The sequence below is a fragment of the Antechinus flavipes genome, chromosome 4 (genome assembly GCF_016432865.1).
Source record: "Antechinus flavipes isolate AdamAnt ecotype Samford, QLD, Australia chromosome 4, AdamAnt_v2, whole genome shotgun sequence".
Classification (NCBI taxonomy): Eukaryota; Metazoa; Chordata; class Mammalia; order Dasyuromorphia; family Dasyuridae; genus Antechinus; species Antechinus flavipes.
This window is the reverse complement of record NC_067401.1, coordinates 1,780,630-1,801,818: the sequence shown is the minus strand read 5'-3', so window position 1 is coordinate 1,801,818 and position 21,189 is coordinate 1,780,630. Positions and strand designations below refer to the sequence as shown.

General features: G+C 57.2%; 1 protein-coding gene across 23 annotated transcripts in view; it reads right to left on the bottom strand.

Annotated features, from left to right (window-relative positions):
- The window catches only part of PCBP3 (poly(rC) binding protein 3), a 308,429-nt gene that overhangs the window by 6,194 nt on the left and 281,046 nt on the right, over positions 1-21,189 (bottom strand). For 21 of the 23 annotated variants that reach the window (XM_051998332.1, XM_051998339.1, XM_051998330.1 and 18 more), the window contains 3 exons: positions 17,988-18,040; positions 13,543-13,712; positions 9,873-10,897 (listed from right to left, as the gene is read on the bottom strand). The exons of 1 other annotated variant lie outside the window; for it this stretch is intronic. In XM_051998332.1, coding sequence (XP_051854292.1) covers positions 10,861-10,897; positions 13,543-13,712; positions 17,988-18,040 — 260 coding nt within the window. In that variant the 3' untranslated portion in view covers positions 9,873-10,860. Of the gene's footprint in view, positions 1-9,872; positions 10,898-13,542; positions 13,713-17,987; positions 18,041-21,189 lie in introns of those variants that run through there. One more of the 23 variants, XM_051998341.1, reaches the window with a different exon arrangement.

The window sequence follows — 21,189 nt, the reverse complement described above, 5'->3', positions numbered from 1 at the left end:
ATTTTGCACGGGCAAAATCCAGCTACCCTGGCGTGGGGTTTTGTGGCGTCTCGTGTGACACAGGCTCCCGGGGCAAGGGCCTACTTGCCGTCCTATTAAGTTCCGCATTAAAAAAGAAAAAGGTTTAAACAGGAATGGCTCCTGCTGGAGGGCAGGACCATGCGCATTTGTAGCTCCAGAGCTCAGCCAAGCGGCAGCCAAGCTCTGGTAAATGCTTCGGGAGAATGAAGCCCGGTTTTGGGGTACAGTCCGCTCCCGAAGCCCGGGTTTGGGGGAACAGTCCGCTCCCGAAGCCCGGTTTTGGGGAACAGTCCGCTCCCGAAGCCCGGGTTTGGGGGAACAGTCTGCTCCCGAAGCCCGGTTTGGGGGAACAGTCCGCTCCCGAAGCCCGGTTTGGGGGAACAGTCCGTTCCCGAAGCCCGGTTTGGGGGGAACAGTCCGCTCCCGAAGCCCGGTTTGGGGGAACAGTCCGCTCCCGAAGCCCGGTTTGGGGGAACAGTCCGTTCCCGAAGCCCGGTTTGGGGGAACAGTCCGCTCCCGAAGCCCGGTTTGGGGGAACAGTCCGTTCCCGAAGCCCGGTTTGGGGGGAACAGTCCGCTCCCGAAGCCCGGGTTTGGGGGAACAGTCCGCTCCCGAAGCCCGGTTTGGGGGAACAGTCCGTTCCCGAAGCCCGGTTTGGGGGAACAGTCCGCTCCCGAAGCCCGGTTTGGGGGAACAGTCCGCTCCGAAGCCCAGTTTGGGGGAACAGTCCGTTCCCGAAGCCCGGTTTGGGGGAACAGTCCGCTCCCGAAGCCCGGTTTGGGGGAACAGTCCGTTCCCGAAGCCCGGGTTTGGGGGAACAGTCCGCTCCCGAAGCCCGGTTTGGGGGAACAGTCCGTTCCCGAAGCCCGGTTTGGGGGAACAGTCCGCTCCGAAGCCCGGTTTGGGGGAACAGTCCGTTCCCGAAGCCCGGTTTGGGGGAACAGTCCGCTCCCGAAGCCCGGTTTGGGGGAACAGTCCGTTCCCGAAGCCCGGTTTGGGGGAACAGTCTGCTCCCGAAGCCCGGGTTTGGGGGAACAGTCCGCTCCCGAAGCCCGGTTTGGGGGAACAGTCCGTTCCCGAAGCCCGGTTTGGGGGAACAGTCCGCTCCCGAAGCCCGGTTTGGGGGAACAGTCCGCTCCGAAGCCCGGTTTGGGGGAACAGTCCGTTCCCGAAGCCCGGTTTGGGGGAACAGTCCGCTCCCGAAGCCCGGTTTGGGGGAACAGTCCGTTCCCGAAGCCCGGTTTGGGGGAACAGTCCGCTCCCGAAGCCCGGGTTTGGGGGAACAGTCCGCTCCCGAAGCCCGGTTTGGGGGAACAGTCCGTTCCCGAAGCCCGGTTTGGGGGGAACAGTCCGCTCCCGAAGCCCGGTTTGGGGGAACAGTCCGCTCCCGAAGCCCGGTTTGGGGGAACAGTCCGTTCCCGAAGCCCGGTTTGGGGGAACAGTCCGCTCCCGAAGCCCGGTTTGGGGGAACAGTCCGTTCCCGAAGCCCGGTTTGGGGGAACAGTCCGCTCCCGAAGCCCGGTTTGGGGGAACAGTCCGCTCCCGAAGCCCGGTTTGGGGGAACAGTCCGTTCCCGAAGCCCGGTTTGGGGGGAACAGTCCGCTCCCGAAGCCCGGTTTGGGGGAACAGTCCGCTCCGAAGCCCAGTTTGGGGGAACAGTCCGTTCCCGAAGCCCGGTTTGGGGGAACAGTCCGCTCCCGAAGCCCGGTTTGGGGGAACAGTCCGTTCCCGAAGCCCGGTTTGGGGGAACAGTCCGCTCCCGAAGCCCGGTTTGGGGGAACAGTCCGTTCCCGAAGCCCGGTTTGGGGGAACAGTCCGCTCCGAAGCCCGGTTTGGGGGAACAGTCCGTTCCCGAAGCCCGGTTTTGGGGGAACAGTCCGCTCCCGAAGCCCGGTTTGGGGGAACAGTCCGTTCCCGAAGCCCGGTTTGGGGGAACAGTCTGCTCCCGAAGCCCGGTTTGGGGGAACAGTCCGCTCCCGAAGCCCGGTTTGGGGGAACAGTCCGTTCCCGAAGCCCGGTTTGGGGGGAACAGTCCGCTCCCGAAGCCCGGTTTGGGGGAACAGTCCGCTCCGAAGCCCGGTTTGGGGGAACAGTCCGTTCCCGAAGCCCGGTTTGGGGTACAGTCCGCTCCCGAAGCCCGGTTTGGGGGAACAGTCCGTTCCCGAAGCCCGGTTTGGGGGAACAGTCCGCTCCCGAAGCCCGGTTTGGGGGAACAGTCCGCTCCCGAAGCCCGGTTTTGGGGGAACAGTCCGTTCCCGAAGCCCGGTTTGGGGGAACAGTCCGCTCCCGAAGCCCGGTTTGGGGGAACAGTCCGCTCCCGAAGCCCGGTTTGGGGGAACAGTCCGCTCCCGAAGCCCGGTTTGGGGTACAGTCCGCTCCCGAAGCCCGGTTTGGGGGAACGGTCCGCTTCCTGCCGCTTTCTTCCCCAGACATTTCTCCGAGGAGGTGACGTTGGCAGATTTCCTTCCCATGTGCCCAAGGGGTCTCCTCCCGACAGTCCTGGGGGTTCACGTTGCCAGCGCTGCCCTCCCTGAACTGTAGCTGGGCCCCCGAGGTCCGGAGGGAGCCCCCGCACAGCCGGGGAAGGGCAGAGCTGGCTCTCGCGCAGCCCCCCCCCCAGTTTACCACTAGTTTCCCTCCCCCGTGGGGACACAAGATAATGATCGGGTAGCTCCCAAATGTAACCATCAATCACTTTGCAGAGGAGCCCCCCCGAGGTCCCCCGGGCGGCCTCCGGAGACTCACTTCCCGCCACAAGTAGCGCGCGGGGGTCCCTTCCACCCCCTTTTATGATTCTTTAGAAACCTCTGGCAGGGAGGGGCGCGCTGCCCCCCCCCCGGGGGACGGTGTCTGCTCCCCCGCCGACCAGCCCTCAGAGCCCCGAGCCCTCCCCGCACCACGAAGACACTCCGGGTGCCAGCCGGGCCCAACGGGGAAGGGCACTTGCGCGAGGCCGGTCCGCAGAGTTCGCGGGCTCGGGCGCCCCCTTCAGTGGCGGGAACGGCCCCGGGCAGGGCTGAGCGCCAGGAGGACGGGGAGCATCCTTGCACTAGGAGGAGAAAGAGCCGGGGAGGGGGGAGTGCATGCACGTGCGCGCGCGCACACACAAGCACACAGACACGCGCGCGCGCGCACCCCAGCGGTGCGTCAGGACTCTGGAATTCGCCGGCGGCGCTCCAGGACTGATAGAGTGAAAGCGCGGGGAAACGCCGCCACCTGGTGGACAGCCACGGCAGTGACCACGGGACCCTCCCTCAGAGGAGCGAAGCGGCCGCGCCCTGGGATAGGGGGCGGGGCCGGAGACCCCGATCGGAAGGACTTGGACTCTTGGCGGGGACCGTAGCGGGGTTACTTGTTCAGTCATTCTTCAGTCACGGGGGACCCTCCTTTTGGGCTTTTCTTCGGCCCATTTTGCAGAGGAGCAAGACCAGGCTCATCTGGAGTGAAGAGCCTGGCCTGGGGCCAGTGTCTGAGGCTGGAATCGAACTCGGGTCCCCCTGACTCTGGGCCTGGTGCTTTCCCCATTGGGCCGCACAGTGTGTCACACAAGAGCTGGCCCCGAGTCACAGGCGCCAAGGATCTGGAGCCAGACGGGACCTCGGGGGCCATCTCTTCATTGCCAGAGGGGTTAGATCGCCTGCCTGTGGTCCCAGAAGTGGCAGAGCTCGGTGGCAGGACTCGAATCTGGGTCCTTTGCTTCCCTGGCCTGGGCCAGCCTCAGCAGCCCCCGACCAGCAGTTCCCAGGACTCTCACACTTTCTTCTTCCTCCAGGGCAGAGGCCCAAGATGACAGGTTTTCCCCGGCATGCTGCATTCGAATCCTGCCCCTGAGACTTCGGGTGGGGGCCCGGGCAAGCCTCCTCACGTCCGGGGGCCTCCCTCTGTCAAATAAGGGGCTGGCTTTCCGCGGTCTCTGGCTCCAAGGCAGGGATGGGCAAAGGGACCTGGGCTCTGCCCCCCACCTTTCCTGGGGAAGGAGGAGATGACTTCCAGGCCCAGGCCCGCCCCATTGCCAAAGCCCATTGTCCGAGGCTGGACCCCCGCCCGGGAGACCTTTGTGCCTCCTTTGTCCCTGCAGCCGCTCTGCCCATCATCACCTCCGGCCCTGCCCCCAGGGCCTCCTTGTGCCCCTGAATGCTGGGCGGCCTGTGCCCACGTAGGGGCCTCCGGGACAGGCTGAATGGAGGGGCCTGCTGGGCCGAGTCCCCAGGGCCGCTGGGCTCTGGAACCCGGCCGCGGTCCCCTGGAAAGGGGGCGGAGCCCGCAGCTCCTCGGCCAGGGGAGGGGGGCTGCTGGGTGCTGCTTCCAGGGGCCCCCAGGCCGCTGACAGACGGACACGGCCGGCCTCGGAGTGAGGTAGAGGAAAGTCTCCCAGGCCGCGGCTCGTGGGTGGCCCGGCCTCTGCTGCTTCCCTTGCCAAAAAAAGCTCATTGGGGAGCGGGGCTGGAGCGGGAAAGACTTTTATTTCATTTTTGCCATAGCAACGAGTCCTCCCCTCTTTCCCTGGCGCTCCCCAAAGCCTTTCAGGCTCCGCCCACTCGGCACCCCACCCTGGGCTCGGAGGGGGCTGGGAGGCCCCGAGCTTCTGGAGCCGCCCGAGCCAAGTCCTGCGCTACCGAAGCCCGTGGCCACAGGGGGGCCTTCCGGCCTCCGGGTGCCGACCTGTGCCCCGCTGGGGGCTGCTCATGGAGCGGAGGAAGTCTCCTTCAAACCAGGGTCAGGGCTGAGCTTTGCCACCAACCGTGTGCCCCGGGGCGGGCCGATCTGGGAGCGCACCCGGGCAGCCTCCCCTGCTCTGGGGCTCCGAGGCTGCGGGGCCGCTGCCGGCGTCCAGAGCCCGAACCCGCGCCTCCCCTCAGACCCTGGCCGGGGAGAGCCCCGGAGCCGGGCCGCCTCTTTGGCCATCGCACTGCTGACAGACCCGCAAGAAGGTTTTCTCCCCTCAAAGTCCTGGGCGTGGCGGGGAGGGGGGACCATCGGCAGTGGAGATGGTTTTGTCGGGGGCGGAGGCCACACAAGAAGAGGCTGATTGTCCGCTTCGGGGCCCTGGGGACCCCGAGGCCTTTCCTTAGGCCCCGCCCCTGCCCCGCCTTCCTCGGAGGAATCCCTCCCAGCTCTGGGACCGCCCAGATTCCCAGCGTTTAGCGCGCACCCCCTCCGGCCGGCCTCTTTCCCTGCCCGGCCTGACGGGGGCGCTCTGCCCACAGCCAGGACTCCCCGAGAGGGCTCACACCCCAGGCGGCCTCCACAGCTCCCTCTGGCGGTCCTCAGCAGGGGAGCTGGCGGCCAGGGCCGAGGTGGCTGCTGGGGCGGAAAAGGAACTTTTTCTTCCGTCCCTCTTCCCCACGATCCAGAAAGGATGGGGGTCAGTGGCAGCCCTTGGGGCGCATCTTCCAGGCTGCCTCAGGCTCTAGCCCCAGAGCCAGGAAGAAGCTTCTAGCCTCTCTGGCCCGAGCCCCCCCTCTCCAGTACCCTGCCAGAGTCTCCCCTGGGCTCCCCCCCTCCCCCCACCCCCCATGCCCCGCCGGAGTCTCCCCTGGGCTCCCCCCCTCCCCCCACCCCCCATGCCCCGCCGGAGTCTCCCCTGGGCTCCCCCCCTCCCCCCACCCCCCATGCCCCGCCGGAGTCTCCCCTGGGCTTCTCCCCCCCCCAGTTGCCTCCCCTCTGCTGCGCCTCTTGGGCCTTTCTCTCCACAGAGAGGGGGCCACCGGGGGGCTTGCATTTCTCCTCTGGCATTTACTAGCTGGGAGACTTTGGGCAGCTCCTGCCCTTGTCTCCCTGGACCTCAGTTTCCCCCTCTGTATAATTCGGGAAGCAGGCTGGGCCCGGAGGCTCCCTCCAGCGGCAGGAGCAGGGGATGACGCCCTGGTGGAGGGGTCCGACTTTTCATCCATCCGTAAAGGGAGAGGGGCCCTAGAGAGCCCTCCCAGCCCCAGAGCTGATCCCGCAGTCTCCGTTTCCTCCTCCTGAAAGTGATGGGGAGGAGAGGAGCTGCCCACAGTCCATTCCCACAATGGAATATTTTATGGGTCGATGATTTGGATGTAGAATGGCGAGTCAGTCAACAAAGCGTACCCTGCTGCCCCTGAGCCGCCTGGCGCTGCGGGCCCTCCAGCCGAGCAGATTGCAGCCCTTCTAACCACGAAGCCATGGGCTTCTGGCGGGCCTCAAACACACAGCCCCCTGGCCCCCACTGAAGCCTGGACAGGCTCGAAGACCCCGCGGAACTCGTCCACTGAGGCAACTGGAAGGAGCCCAGCACCCCTTCTGAGCCATGAGGAGCCCCTTGAGGAAGAGGAGGAGGAGCTTAATGTGAAAAGGGCAGAACACAGGAATTCCCCAAGGCCACAGAGACTACCTGGTCCACACCCAGTGAATCATGATCCCCCCTACAAGGGAGCCCACAGGGAGCCAGGAGACCTCCACTGGGGGGCTGGAGGGTCCACACTCTTCCAGGGAGGCCCTTTCCATGGCGGGACTGCCCCACTGATAGGTTCCCATCAAGCCACAATCGGCCCCTCGGTCCTGCCTCTGCTTTCAGGGACCAAGCAGAACAGGGCAGCCCTTCTTCCCCCATCAGGCCTGCTATCTGAAAACAGATGCCACGCCCTCTGACCTCCCCAATCCTTCTCCTGCGCCTCTCTCCATGTCCCCTGCCAGCCCCAGTGTCCAATCCCACCCCACTGTTGCCGTGCCCCGGACTTGCCAAGCCCCAGCTCTGCCTGTCCCCAGGAATGCTGCCGAGCCAAGCCCTCCCAGCTTATGGCACACCTCGGAGCCCAAGAGTAAAAGGCGCTGCTTCTCCTAACATTTATTTGATCCTGTCCAGCCTAACTTTTCGGCTTGATGAGATCTTCCGAATCCTAAGTCTGTCACTCAGTGTGGCAGCCTTTGGACCCCCTCCCCCCCCCCAGCCCCGCCAGATTTCTGCCCCTAGCAGATGGAAGCCTTCTTCTGGGCCTGTATCAAAGATGTGGAGGAAAAAGTCAAAATGACGGGGCCGAGCGCAGCTCCCTGGGCCACTCCATTGGAGATAGCCATCCACGCTAGCCATCCGCGCTGACCATCCACACTGACCATCCACGCTGACCATCCACACTGACCATCCACGCTGACCATCTACACTGACCATCCGCGCTGATCATCCACGCTGACCATCCATGCTGACCATCCACGCTGACCATCCACACACCGACCATCCACACTGACCATCCGTGCTGACCATCCACGCTGACCATCCACGCTGACCATCCACACTGACCATCTACACTGACCATCCGCGCTGATCATCCACGCTGACCATCCATGCTGACCATCCACGCTGACCATCCACACACCGACCATCCACACTGACCATCCGTGCTGACCATCCACACTGACCATCCACACCGACCATCCACGCTGACCATCCACACACCGACCATCCACACTGACCATCCATGCTGACTATCCGTGCTGACCATCCACGCTGGCCATCCACACTGACCATCTACACTGACCATCCGTGCTGACCATCCACGCTGACCATCCACACTGACCATCCGTGCTGACCATCCACGCTGACCATCCACGCTGACCATCCACACACCGACCATCCACACTGACCATCCGTGCTGACTATCCGTGCTGACCATCCACACTGACCATCTACACTGACCATCCGTGCTGACCATTCACGCTGACCATCCACACTGACCATCCACACTGACCATCTACACTGACCATCCGCGCTGATCATCCACGAGCATCAGGGATGATGCTTTTGGGCGAGAAGCCATTCTATCACTTCTGGCGGGTCTCAGCTCCTAGCTTCTAGCTCATCTCTCTGTCAAAGGCTTCCGTAAAACTCAGGCAAACTTTAGCAACAGCAACAGCTTTGTTAAAAGCAATAAACTCTATCAACGGCCAGCAAGCTTGGTCTGCCGTAGACCCGCTTCCTCTGGCCACCATTCAAGCTACACTCATCAGCAGGGCAAGATGCAAAGGGAGAGCCGGCCACGGAGCCAGGAAGATGGGGGTTGCAGGCCGCCCTTGGCCCGACTGCCCGTGTGCCCCAGACAACTAGGAGAAGTTGCAGAGAAGGTGCTGATTTTAGTTGGTGGAGGGGATTTCTTTGCAGGGAGTTTCCACACCAATGACAGTCCAGTGTCTGTTACCCTTCTTCCTCAGGATCAAATAAAACTGAGCCGGGTCTGGGAAAATCAGGAAGAACGGGGACTGTTTTGCCTTTGTTGGCCCAGTCCCCGTCGTGGAGGAGCCCTAAATGTTTGTAAAGTCGCCTTGGATGGATCGATCCAACACCACTGACACTCAGAGAATCTCTGGGCTCTTTTGTTTGTTGAAAATCAAGGCTCATTGCTCATCTTCAACTCTCTGAGACCTTTCCCGGTCTCCATGATCTTTCAAGACACAGCTCAGACATTGCCTTCTCCAGGAAGCCTTTCGGGATCTCCTCTACTGCTCTTGTCCTTTCTCCCCAACCTTTTGATGTTTATCTCGTGTTTTTATTGGCTTTAATTCTCTTTATATTTATTCCGTAAATACTTAAGTATGTCTTCCCTGTTTTGTCTATTAGCGTACAAACTTTACTGAGGGTAGGATCGGTATTCCCTCATCTCCTCAGGAGTCGGGTATCCGGGAGAAACTTGATAAATACTTAGCGATTGAGAAGTTGAACCCAAACCACAACGGGTGCCCTTCCTCCTACACATTTTCCTTCCTGCCCCACATTAGAGTTCTTTGTATTCAGGCTAGACTCCAGATCCCTCCTGTCCCCAACCTTAGTACAAAGGCCTTTGAAGGAGTTCAATAAATGCATGTTGAAGGAATGGAAGGTGTTTTATGAGTAATGACCAATTTAAGAGGTGAATCTGCCTGCAGAAACCCAAATCCCATCTCAGGGGATGCAGGTGTATGGAGGGATTCTCTCTGACCCATCTAAGAGATGCTTGGGGGGGGGTATGTTGAAATTAGGAATTAGAACAAGAGACCCTAGTCTAATGGCTGGTGGGAAGCAAAGGGAAACCATTGTTTGTAGGAGGGGGATCAGGTTGGGAAGGAGTCTGTTGGACGAAGGCAACAGTAAGGTTTCAAAAACAGGAAAAGGACAAGAAAGACATGGGGAAGGATGGAGGAAAAGGGAGGGATGAATGGGAAAGGGTGAAAGGGGGCAGTGGAGAGGAAAAAATGAGGGGACGACTTGCGTGGGCCAACTGGCGATAGAGGACTCATTTAACTCATCCATGCATATGGGGCACGCGCTCATCTACGTCAGGGGAGAGTCAGCGAGCAGTTTTGCCAAACTGAGCGAATGTCATGATTGCCTTCCATTGTCGTGTGTGACTTCAGTACATGCTAACATGCTTTGTGTAAATTGTTTTTGGAAAACAGTTTCCAATGGGAAAAACTGATATTGGGATAAATGCTGCCAAAAGGGGGAATCGGGAAGAAAGTGGACTTGAAAAAATGACCAAATCATGTGTTTCAATACTAGTAAATCTTGCCAGGTCCAACAAACAAGCTTTTATGAAAATGGGGAACCTTCCTTAGAAGATCCTCCCCCAGGTGGGGGTGAGAGTGGGTAAGGGTGGAAAGATGGGGCATGTGTAGGACTCCGTTTGGGACACTGGGGGCAATCAAACAAAAGGTTAAACAATTTCTTAGTGGGCTGTTTCTGACTCAAATGGAATAAAAAGTAAATTTATCCAATTTCTGTCCCCAGACCTTAGCTCCTCCTGGCCAACCACGGTGACCAGGGGCAGGGCATGGGAGGGCGGTGTGATGAGTTCACCCAGGGTGCCCTGGGAGGGAGGGAGAGGAGAGGAGGAGAACAGAGAGACAGAAGTCAGGGCTCGTTGGTCGCAGAGCTGCACAGACATTTATTGAGTACAAACAACAGCAAACACGGCAGGCTCACAGAGACTGGAGCGTCCTGAGCTGGATCCAAAGAAAAGGTTCTTGAGAAGCTATTGTCTTGAGAAAGATCCCAGCAGTCCCCGTGGATCCTAAGATCATTTTGTTCCCCCCTCCCCCAGCCCCAGCAAATGATTTCCCAGTTAAAAAATAAACCTGACTTTCCCCCCTTGCTCTCATTAATACTACAATGGCTTGTCTGGACCCTGCCACATGGGGAAAAGACCTTTCCTGTGTGGGGTCCAGTGGAGATGTCTGGAGGTCTCCATTGGTCCCCACACATTCTACTTCCAAAATAACAAGGGAAAAGCCATTCCATGGCTTCAGGACACGGGTCAGAGGGTGGAAGGTGAGCCGAGACAAGCGAAAGTGGAAGGGTGGAGGGACGGGGAATGGGGAGGGGAGTCAAAATGGCATATTGGAGAGTGAAGACATAGTGCAAAGCAACTGTAGTTCTAGAGGATGGATTCGATTATAATCTAGTAAACATGGCATCCAAATTTCAAACTGAACAGTAGAACAGCTAAGCTAGGCTGACACTAAAGGGACACGTGGCTTCAGAAACGGCACAAGGGGACCACCCCGGAAGGTTTTTAAAATAATCAACACCACACGTGCACCAAAAGCATGGACAGACCTGGAGCAGAAATTAAGAGCTCAGGAGACAGCAGGGGCAGAAGCTGGAGCTAGTAAAGAAACGGGTGTGTGTGTGTGTGTGTGTGTGTGTGTGTGTGTGTGTGTGTGTGTAGGCCTTTTATATATAGATATAGATATAGATATATGTAATATATATTTTTGTTAGTAAAGAAAAACCCATCTACAGGTCAAGGGGAAGGGAGGACAGTCAATATACAGATTGTACAAGCTGGGTGGAGTGCCACTGGCTGGACAGGGTCGGGATGCAGAATGGAGGATGGTGGGTAGAAATCAGAGTGCACCCATTCCAGTGACCTCAGACGTCAGCCTAGAATAGACAAAGGCAAAGAGAAAAGGGAGAGGAAAGAGATTAGAAACAGAACCCACACAGGGACACAGGAAGGACACTCGTGCCGTCTTTGGCTACCTAGTTCCTAACTACCAGACTGGGAGCAAGACAGGCAGAGGCCATGGGAATGGTGGATCTCCTACTAACTTCCCAACTGGCTCCTCCTCTGTGTGTCCGACACACATAATAAGGGTCAGGAGGAGCGTCTGCCACAGCAGGAGGCTCCAGGGAACTGTCGGGGGGGGGACTCCCAGGAAGCAAAAATCCCAGGGGGCTCCGGAAAGATTGCAGGGGCAGAGGGTTTGTGATCTGGCTGGGGCACCTGCTGAGACCACAAAGCAGCTCCCAAGGATCCGGCTCCACCTCCTCCTCGGGATCCCCCATTAGATGAGATCTCAGGCGAGTGGGATAAGGATGAAGAGGGAAGGCGACAGCAGACCAGAGGGTTCCTAGACTTGGCTTAAGAAGCAGTGACCAACACCTGCTCCTTTTGAGTTTCCCGGGGTCACCGACAAGAGATCCCTACTCCAAGGTCAAAGACACTGGGGTCTTTGGAGGAAGACCAAGGCCAGCTAGCACACAAAGGTGTGTTAATGGGCTAGGGCCAAACGAAGAAAAATAGAAGCAGGCTCAGCTTCTAGTGGGGAGTTTCATAACTACGTTTCTCAGTGTCTCCACTAATCTCTTATTCTTCCAGTCCACAACATCAACCAGCAATCCTACAACACAAGGGGTGAAGTCCAGGGCGATTCTGGTTAAGAAGCCCGATGGTCTCAGGAATCAGGGAATCTGGGCTTAATCTTGGCCCTGGCACTTTATGACTCGGAATAAAGTCCTTAAAGACCCCTCGGAGCCTCTGTAAAAAGCATGATTGGGGCTACCTGGCTGCTTACATTTATTTCAGCTCTAAAATACTGAAGGTTCAAGAACCCTGGCTTCTGGTGGCAGAAGGTGAGTCAGGGCCAGTCCTGGTGGCTGAATCACTCCACCTCTCAGTCTCTATTTCTGGCTCTCTTGTCCTGTTTCTATGGTAACATGGAGAGACTGGGTCAGCCACCAAAGGCCTCCCTTCATGATTCACTCATTGGCTCGCCCCAAGTCAGTCCAGAAAGGTTCTATGGAATCTCTAGCTCAGTAGCCTTAAAGCAAGGATAATGCTCCCGGCAGCTTAAACGCCCAGAATTTTTGATTCTGTTCTTCAAGAGTCACAAATGCCCGCTGAGTTCCCAAAGGTCCATTTTCACTTTCATCATCAGACTAGTATGTGTTTGGGCACCGGTTTCCTCAATACAAGAAATCCAGGGAAGGCCGCCCCCAGCTGCCCCGAAAGTCCCCTTCCTCAGCCATCTCACGTAGGGGGGACTCATTTAGAGCGTCGTGAGGGTTCCTCACTCCCCTTGCTTCCTGTGACTGAGCTGCCCTATTCCTCACTGCCACGAACACCTCACTCAGGACTGGGTGCCTCGTGCAAGTTTTGGGGAGGGGCCGTGTCCCTAGCGTGTCAGAGGAAGGGCAGACAGACACATGCGCTTTCCGTGGCAATTACTCCTGGCTGAGGAGCCTCTTACTCAGTTTTTCTAGGGGACGACTTTTTAGCGTGCTGGTTTTTTTTTTTTTAAATAGAAAACCAAACCCCAGCAAGCATAGGGACAGTGAGTTTTCCTGTATAGTGGAATGACTCAAAGAAATGGAAGCTCTGTTGGGGGAATCAGCTGCCAAGTAAGCGAGCCGCGCCCCATACTCCTGAGTAATAACTGCTTGTGCTACGTTCACTGGGACGAAGGGCTCAGCCTCGTCCTGGAAATGGCTTCAGGGCTTAGAGTGACTCGGGAATCTCTGGCTCCGTGTTGCCGATATTTGTGTACACGTGTGACACTGTGAAATCCCACCCGAGCTGTGGAGGGAAATCGGGTACTGGGAGTTGTCCCCCTAAGCAAAGGGTTGATTTTGGGACTGAAGCCCTAAATTTACGGGCGGGGAGTGGAAAGGGCTGCTGGGATCACAAAATCTTCCTCAAACGCTAGCGCTGAGCTGGAAGGACTTGGGGCTGCCGGGGAGACCCGTTAGGCGAAGAGGAAGAAAGGCCCACCAATGAGAAGGCAGCGTGGGAGCGTGGAGGGACACCCGAGGCAGGTGTCGAGAGCCCGCGGATCAGATTGGCTTTTGGCGAGCCAATGAGGATCAAGCTTCCAGAAAGCTGGTCAGAATACGGCCCATTGCCGCCAGCCCGGCAGCGGGACCTCCCCTACCTCGCCAGCTTTCCACAAGTTTCAGTGAAAGGAATATTTCAAGAGGCTTCAAGGGAAGCGAGTTGGATGTGGTGACTACCGTTTAACAAGCACCAGGTTTCCTGGCCCAGCCCCGGGGCTCTCAATGATGGCGGAGAAGCTACTGATTGACAAGAGGGCTGAGCCCACATTGCGCCCACTTTGAACTCGTTGCAAGTCTTGAGAAGCCTTCTCCTCCTGCCTAAAGTACCGGGGCCTCTCCTGAGTCTGGGTCTTAGACAAGGGATGATTGGCGCTATGGTGCTTACGGCTCGTTGTCCTTCCTGTGGCGGGAGCCGGCCCGGAGGCCCGGGCCGGCAAGGGGGCGCTACTCAAGGCTCCGGTTCCCCTGCTCACCTGGCATTGATGAGGTACTGGGCAAGGCTGATGTTAGCTGGGGTTCCTGTGATGGTGATTTGGCGCTCCGACGACCCTTCCGTGGCGTTGGCAATTTTGATCTGTGCTCCAGACATCTGCCGAATTTCATTGATTTTGGTCCCTTGGCGTCCGATTATGCAGCCTATTAGCTAGAAAAAAGGACGGAGGGAAGTTCTTAGAGCAGAGCCGGGGGGAGTCCTCTCCTTGCCAGTGAGCGGGAGCACTCGGCCACAGGCTGCTGCATCAGCTGCAAACTGACTCGGCTCTTTGGATCGGCGGGAGAATTTAGTGCTCCTGAAAGGAAGAAGCCCTGCCTGATCTCCCAGGGGAACTGGGGCCGCCGGCAGAAATACCCTGTCTCGCTTTCTCCTCAGCGGGCTCCCCTGGGGCTGGGACCCTGCAAGCTGGCCCGAGGCCCTAAAGCCCATAATCACCTAGGACTCAGGTCAGAAGTGACCCCGGAGCGGGAAGAGTAGAGGGCCCATGTTGCCCCTCTGAGGAACGTTAACTTCAGGGTGAACTGGCTCCCAGAAAGCCCTGACCTCTGACCTGTGGATTCTTCTTGGGGCAGCTCTGGGGTTTTCCTCCCCTCTCTCTCCTAATTCTAACAAAAGAGCAGATAAAGCCCGGGAAGAGTTCTCAGACGACTCTTGTCTTCCAGGCATCCATTGCCATCCTCCAGCCTCCAGTCAGCCTGATGATCAGGAGGGAGGCCACAGGGAGGAAGCACATTCGGGGCAGAAAGAAAGAGAACGGGGCGGGAAGAAGGGAGTGGAAGCCAGTGGTAGGAGAGTACCCAAGACAGGCCGCTGAGGGGATGGAACAGATGGAAGTCCTCTCTGGGCAAGTCCACCAGCGAGAGAGAAGTCACGCTCTGCCCTGTCTGCCCACCTCAGTGGGGAAGGGAACCCTTCCTCAGGGAAGGGAACGTGGCTGTCCCTGTCACCTTCTGATGCTAAGACTTCTCAGTACTTCCCACCATCTGTCTGTCAGCAGCAAGAAGAAGTCTTAGAAAGACTGGCCCACAGGAGCGTGGAGGAAAGGGGTGATGGGCCAAGGGACCGCAAGAGGGGCCGGCAGGGGACCGTCCAGTTTGCTGCTCAGGAGGACTGATGGCACAGGAAGGAGGGAAGGTGCATTCATCAAAGGAATGTACCAGCTTTGCCCCGACGCCATTTTCCTATCTCTACAATGGGAATAAGAGCAAAGATCAGGGCCTTGGGAAGTCTGAAGAGTACTGACCTAAAGACAAAGAGCGAAGACATTTAGGAATTCTAGTGAGGCAACAAGCCCGGTGGGTGACCCTGAAGAGAAGGCAGAGGGGAGGCAGTAGCTGGGGACAATGCCGGATCTTGTGGATGAGCATCAGGGGCTTCTCTGACCCTGGGCTCCCTCCAGAGCTGTGGGTTCTATTTGGTCTGAAGCCTTTCTGACGTCTCTGCCAGAGCCCCTGGAGGGATGTGAGTCTACTCCGGACCGCAGCTCTGTGCACCTTGGCACCCTGGCCAGGGCCCTGCGGGGAAGAAGGCCCCACAATGGCAAGAGGGGCCCTTCTCCTCAGACACGTGCTGGCCTCTCCTGTGGCTGCCATCCAGCCTCGATCGCCTCTCCTTGGATGCTTCAAGATCTTTCCATTCAGCAGATCTTTCGCAAGGGGCCTTTCCCTCAGGCCCCCTGATCACCATCGACTGAACATTTGCAGAAATTGTTGCAGCTTCAGGGTCCTCTACTAGGCTGCCTCTTTTCCAAGGAGCTTTTCCCCTGAGCCCCTTCCTCCCTTTGAAGCCGGGTCCATTGGTTGTTTACTCCCTGTGTTCTCTCCATTTCTGGGGCGATCGGCTCTCCAAGACTCCCCCCGCTGGCCTTTGTGCTCCAGGACCCGTCCCCTGGCCATCCAGCTCTCTCCCTCCTCCGGCCCCTGCTCTTCAGAGATGATCTTCCTGGCTTGAGTGAGCAGCAAGTGCTCTCCCTCCTTCCACTTCAGCTCTTGAGGGGCTAGTGGGGTCTTATGTGGTGAAGCTAGTCCAGAGAACAGTGTGTGCAGCTGACCTCAGGCTAAGAACACCTGGGTTCAATCCTGTTTCTCACACCCACAGGATGTGCAAAACTGGGCCACGAAGTGCCTTACCCCCTCAGGGAGCCAAGGCCAGGAGTGCAAAGGAGGGTCGATCTGGTCAGTGAGAGAGGGAGCTTCCTCACTCAGCCACTTATTTGCTGATAACATCAGAGGGCCAAGAGGAAAAAAAAGGAGAGGAGAAGAGAGAAGGGGGAGAAGAGAGAAGAGAAGAGGGAGAGGAGAGAAGACAGGAGGGGAGAAGGGGAAAAGAGGAGAGAGACAAGAGGAGGGAAGAAGGAAAGGAAGGAAAGGGAATAACAGAAACAACAAAGCAAAAGACAAGGCCCAAGAGGAGTGGCTGGTCAGTGCTGCTGATGAAAGCGCTTCTCTCCCAGAGCAGCCGGATGCGGTTCCTGCTGTAGGAAGCTCTTCGAGGTTCCTGGACGTGCCCAGGCTCCCACACCCTGTAAGTTCAGACCAGGGGAGGGCATTTCCAGCCTGCTGCCCAGGCTCTACATCCTTGCCTCTTGTGCCCATCAGCCCCAGGCTATGTACAGAATCTCTTTTTGTCGTTGGATTCGTCGTGCTTTTGTTGGACAATCCAGTTCGTGGTCTTTCCAGGTCCATGCGTGGGACTTTGGAGATGGTGGCTGTTCAGCAAGGCTCATAAGGAAAGGAAAAGACCAGCTACTTACCCCGTGAGCTCCCTTGGCTTCCTCCTTTGGCATCCCCCTCCCCATGGTAGGCTGGAGGCCGGGTTGCCTTGTTGGATGCAGCCTCAAGGGAACAACCTGTGAGGTTTGGCTACTGCCCGTTCCCGGGGTGCCGTCCACCAGAGCTCTCCTCCCTGGCCTGGACGCAGCCCTTCTTTGCAGAGCTCCTGGCCTCTGTACCACATAACTTGGGCCAAATGAGTCATTCCAAAGTCAACCCAGCTTCCCAACGTCTCCTAATACGCAAAGGACACTAGCTCCCTTTTTCCAGCCCCACGAGGGGCTTAGCATCCCAGGGCAGGGTCGGTGGGCAATGGAAGTGGGCCTAAAAGTGGACCCTGTGGCTGCTTTAGAGACAAGAGCGGGGGGCAATCCTGGGCATTGCTATGAATGTTACCAGAGGCAAAGCGATTGGGGATGGAGCCGGGCAATAAAGGCAGAATTTGGCATTTGAAAGAAGCCTAAAGTCCAGATTGCTTTCATAATCTTTCAAAGGTGGGGTCCCTTTGGCGCAGTCTTCCTTCCTGTCTTTCACCCACTATTGGCCCTCCGTTTTCCTCATTGGATGTCCACAAAGGTAGAGTCACATCCCTTGTTGGACCATCCTATCTATTTCTCTTCTCCTTGTCTCTCTGTCTGTCACTGTCTGTCTCTCTCTGTCTCTTTCTCTCTCTCTGTCTCTCTCTGTTTATCTTCCATTCTGAGTTTTCACATAGTGAAAGGAAAACCTTCCATTGCTGTAGGTGGATTTTCTGAGTGTTAAGAGGCTCCCAGGGATATCGGGACTTAGGAAACACCTGCTTGTAAATCATTCATTACCCCCAAGGAGAAGAGAAGGGATTGATGAGTCTGCTATCGCTCCCTTGCTCAATTTCCCAGGCCCGAGGTCAAGAAGAAGTCGCAAGATATTAGAACCCAGAAGTGAAGATTCTAGACATTCAGAGGAAGAGGACTTGGTTCTTCCAGTTCCTTCCAGAGGAAGCAACCATGACCATGGCGGAGCTCGTGTCAGATGAAGGGCAGTCGGAGGTCTAAGACCTGGGTGAGAGCCAATCACTGTCTTCTCCGAGCTAAAGGCCTATCCCTCGGAAGTGCCATTATAGATCGAGAACCAAGAGAAAAGGGCGGCAGAGATGTAAAGATGGTTGAGTGTCAGGGAGACCTTCCTAATTGTGAGAGCGGGCCCAGAGCGGGCCCAGAGCCAGAGGGGAAGGGTCACCCCCTTGGAGGTATCCATGCGAAGGCTGGAGGAGTGACCGGCGGGGACGAGGGAGGGGGATTCTGGTCTGCTGTGCAGGCTGGACTAGGGTCACCCAGACCCCTTCCAACCCTACCAGACTGGGTGCCTTCCTGCCGACTTACAGAGGGATGAAGGGCTTTGGGACTCCCGCTTTCTCTAGCGGCCTGGGCTCCTTCAGGGCCGAGAACTTTCAGTCCAGCCTCTTTCATGAGCACTAAATTCATTTGACTTGCACGCAAGGGAAGAAGAAAAGCGAGCCGGGATTTCAAAGCAAAACCGGTCCGGCTAAGCCAGTGGGCGTGGCCACAGCGAGGGCCGGCAGCTCCTCCTCCTAGCGAGTGCCCAGCGAAGCGCCCGATCACACGCGACCCTCCCTCACCCGCAGCACGCGGAGAGCCAGAGAGGCGATACTCACATCATTGGGAATGGTGAGTTCATGAGTACTGGCCGGGGGACTGGCATCCAGACCTGGTCACAGGCAAGGGAACATGGTTACGGAGTGAAGGAAACCCGCCGCTGTCCGACATTGGGGAGGCACACACTGAGCACACGGGGAGCTGCTTGCGTATGGGGGGACAGAGGGAAGGCACTGGGGGGAGGGGGGCTTAGCGCTGCAAAGGTTCCAGGGAGAGGGAGCCTGGGGAGCCTGGGCCTCCTCACTTCTCTTGAAAGAGGTATCACTTTTCCAAATTTAAAGAAGTTATCGGAGCCAGGCGGGGACCATCTCTTTTACTAGGATGTTGTTGTCTTCTGCCCTCCATTAACCTCCATCAGACAACATCAAATTGGTGTAAACTAAGACAACTTCCAAAACCTGTCTGGGGACAGGAAGCCCAGCGGTATCACAAGCAGAGGGAGTCACATCATCACGCAAGGAGACCTTCCCTCCTCTGGGTCAGTGGGGGCCGTTTCACCGTCTGCACAGGGAGCAGCTCCCAGTCCATGGTTGGCCCGGGAGGGGCAGCAGCAAAAGCCCCACGGACCACAGAGCAGGCGGGGTGCAAGGGGGAGCAATCAGCTCCAAAGGGAGGCTGCAGCTTTCAGGACACACAGCTGTTCTGGCTAAGTCAGATAGCTTGCTCTTGTGAGCGAGAACTACCACTGGCATACAAGTACTCCACTACAGCTCTGAGATACACAGAGAAAGCAGGGAAGGAAGAAAGGAAGGAAAGAAACAAGGAAGAAATGTGGAAGGAAGCAAGCAAGGAAGCAAAGAGGCAAGGAAGGAAGCAAGAAATGAAGGAAGGAAGCAAGCAAGCAAGAAAGGAAAGAGGCAAGGAAAGAAGGAGAGGAGTAAAGAAGGAAAGAGGCAAGGAAGGAAGGAGGGGAGTAAAGAAGGAAAGAAACAAGGAAGAAATGCGGAAGCAAGCAAGCAAGGAAGCAAAGAGGCAAGAAAGGAAGCAAGAAATGAAGGAAGGAAGCAAGCAAGCAAGAAAGGAAAGAGTCAAGGAAAAGAAGGAGGGGAGTAAAGAAGGAAAGAGGCAAGGAAGGAAGGAGGGGAGTAAAGAAGGAAAGAAACAAGGAAGACAAAAAAGCAAGGAAGGAAGGAAAAAGGAAGGAAACAAGAAAGGAAAAAAGGAAGGAAGAAGTAAGAAAATAAGAAAAGAAAGAAGGAAGAAAGGAAAGAAGGAAGCAAAAAGCAAAGGAAGGAAGGAAAAAAGAATAAAGCATGGAAGCAAGAAAGGAATGAAAGAAGCAAGGGAGGAAAGAAGGAAGGTAGGAAAAAGGAAGGAAGATAGGAGGGAAAAGAAGGAAGGAAGCAATAAAGGAAAGAAGGAAGCAAGGAAGAGGGAAATAAAGAAGAAAGAAAGGAAAGAAGAAAGGAAGGAAGCAAAAACAAAAGAAGGAAGGAAGCAAAAAACAAAAGAAGGAAGGAAAGAAAGGATAAAGCAAAGAAGCAAGAAAGGAATGAAAGAAACAAGCAAGAAAGGGAGGGATGGAGGAAAGCAAGGAAAGAAGAAAGTGAAGAATCAAGGAAGGAAGGAAGGAAAGAAGCAAGAGAGGAAAAAAACAAAAGGAAGGGAGGGAGGGAGCAAGGGAAGGAAGGAAAGAAGAAGGGGAAGAAAGGAAGGAAGGATTTCATTCAGTTTTGTGCTGAAAGCCTAGAAAGTCAGATGTCCTCGGGTCAACAAACGAAGCCTGACTAAGGGCAGAAAGCATCCTAAGTAGCGGGAGGAATCCTGGCCCCGTGCCCTGGCGCCTCCCTTTGAAAACCAAGCTGCTGCCGCCTCCTCAGCTGCTTCGATGGTCTGTCAGCAACCACGGGGGGGGGGGGGGGAGGGGGGGAGGGGAGGGGGGGGAAGACTTCTCTAACCGAGATGGGAAAGTGTCAGCCTGCATTCTGTCTTTCACTGTCAAACCAGAATCAAGCGTGAAGTCTGCCTACAATGGCCCCAGTGCCCCGTGGCAGGGGACCTCGGGAGTCGGCTTCCGTGAGAAGCCATTTCCCACGGGGCAGAGGGTTCCTTTCGCTCCTCTGGCCCAAATACCAAACTCCCGCCTGGTCTCAGTGGAAGGAGCCATCCGCTCGGCCAGGGCAGGAGGCCATGGGACTCCCTCTAGCAGCAACACGAATGTATGGCCGAACCTGGCAGCTACAGTCGGAGGTGGCTGGGGGAGGTCAGCAGGGAGGGGCTCAAGGTTGCCTCAGCAGCCTCATTCTATTCTCTTGGACAGATTTCCTAGCATTCCACAGTGCCGGCTGTCCTGCCTCCTCAGCCCAGACAGAGGATCCCGAGGGTCCAAGCTCCCACCCTTCTCCTAGGAGCGCTCCCCGTCCTCGCCCTAAGGCCTCAGGAAGCCCTGGCCCAGCTAGCCACGGCTATTTCTAGGGCTGACAGAGGGTGGCGGTCTCTTCTGTGTGGTGGAAGCCGCAGACCGCCAGAAGGTCGGGGCTACCCACCATTGACTGTCCACCACCGAGTCCCACTGCAGCGGAGCAGGAGCCCAAGAGATGGGCCAGGAGGCAGGGGCAGAGGAAGAGGCGGGAGGCGGACGCCTGCAGTGGCAGGGCAGAAAGTGGCCCGGCCGTCCCCTCCTGCGCCCCGGCCCATTTACTTAGGCGGAGCCCTCCCCGGAGTTCCTGTCCATGGGCCTGCACACGCACGACACGAGTCAGACACGCTCGGCCCGAGCGCCTCCGGGAAGCCTCCTGATGCCCCCAGCTGCAGGGTTCTCTTCCCGAATCACTGGGTGTCCCATGTCGGGCTTGCCCCTGACCAGTCTGAGTTTCTCGAGGGAAGGGTTGTTTGGTTTTGGTCTTTATGGGCCCAGAGCCGACCAGAGTGGGGGCCTCCTGAGTGCTCTGTGGGACTGGACAGGACAGGAGTGTAGGTTTGTGCATGTGTGTGTTTGCATTGTGCACCTGTGTGCTTGCAGGCTCATTCACATATATGCGTGTGTCACATGCAGGTGTGTGCATGTCCAGTGTACTTTTGTGCATATATGTAGTATCATATGCCTGTGTGCATGCAGATTTGTGCACGTGGACAGTGTCATGTGTGTGCATGTTTGCAGTGTGCACCTGTGTGTATGTTCGTGTATATGTGTGCATGTGCAGTGTACATTTGTGCTTGTATGTAGTATCGTATGCATGTGTGCATGTTTGTGCCTGTGTG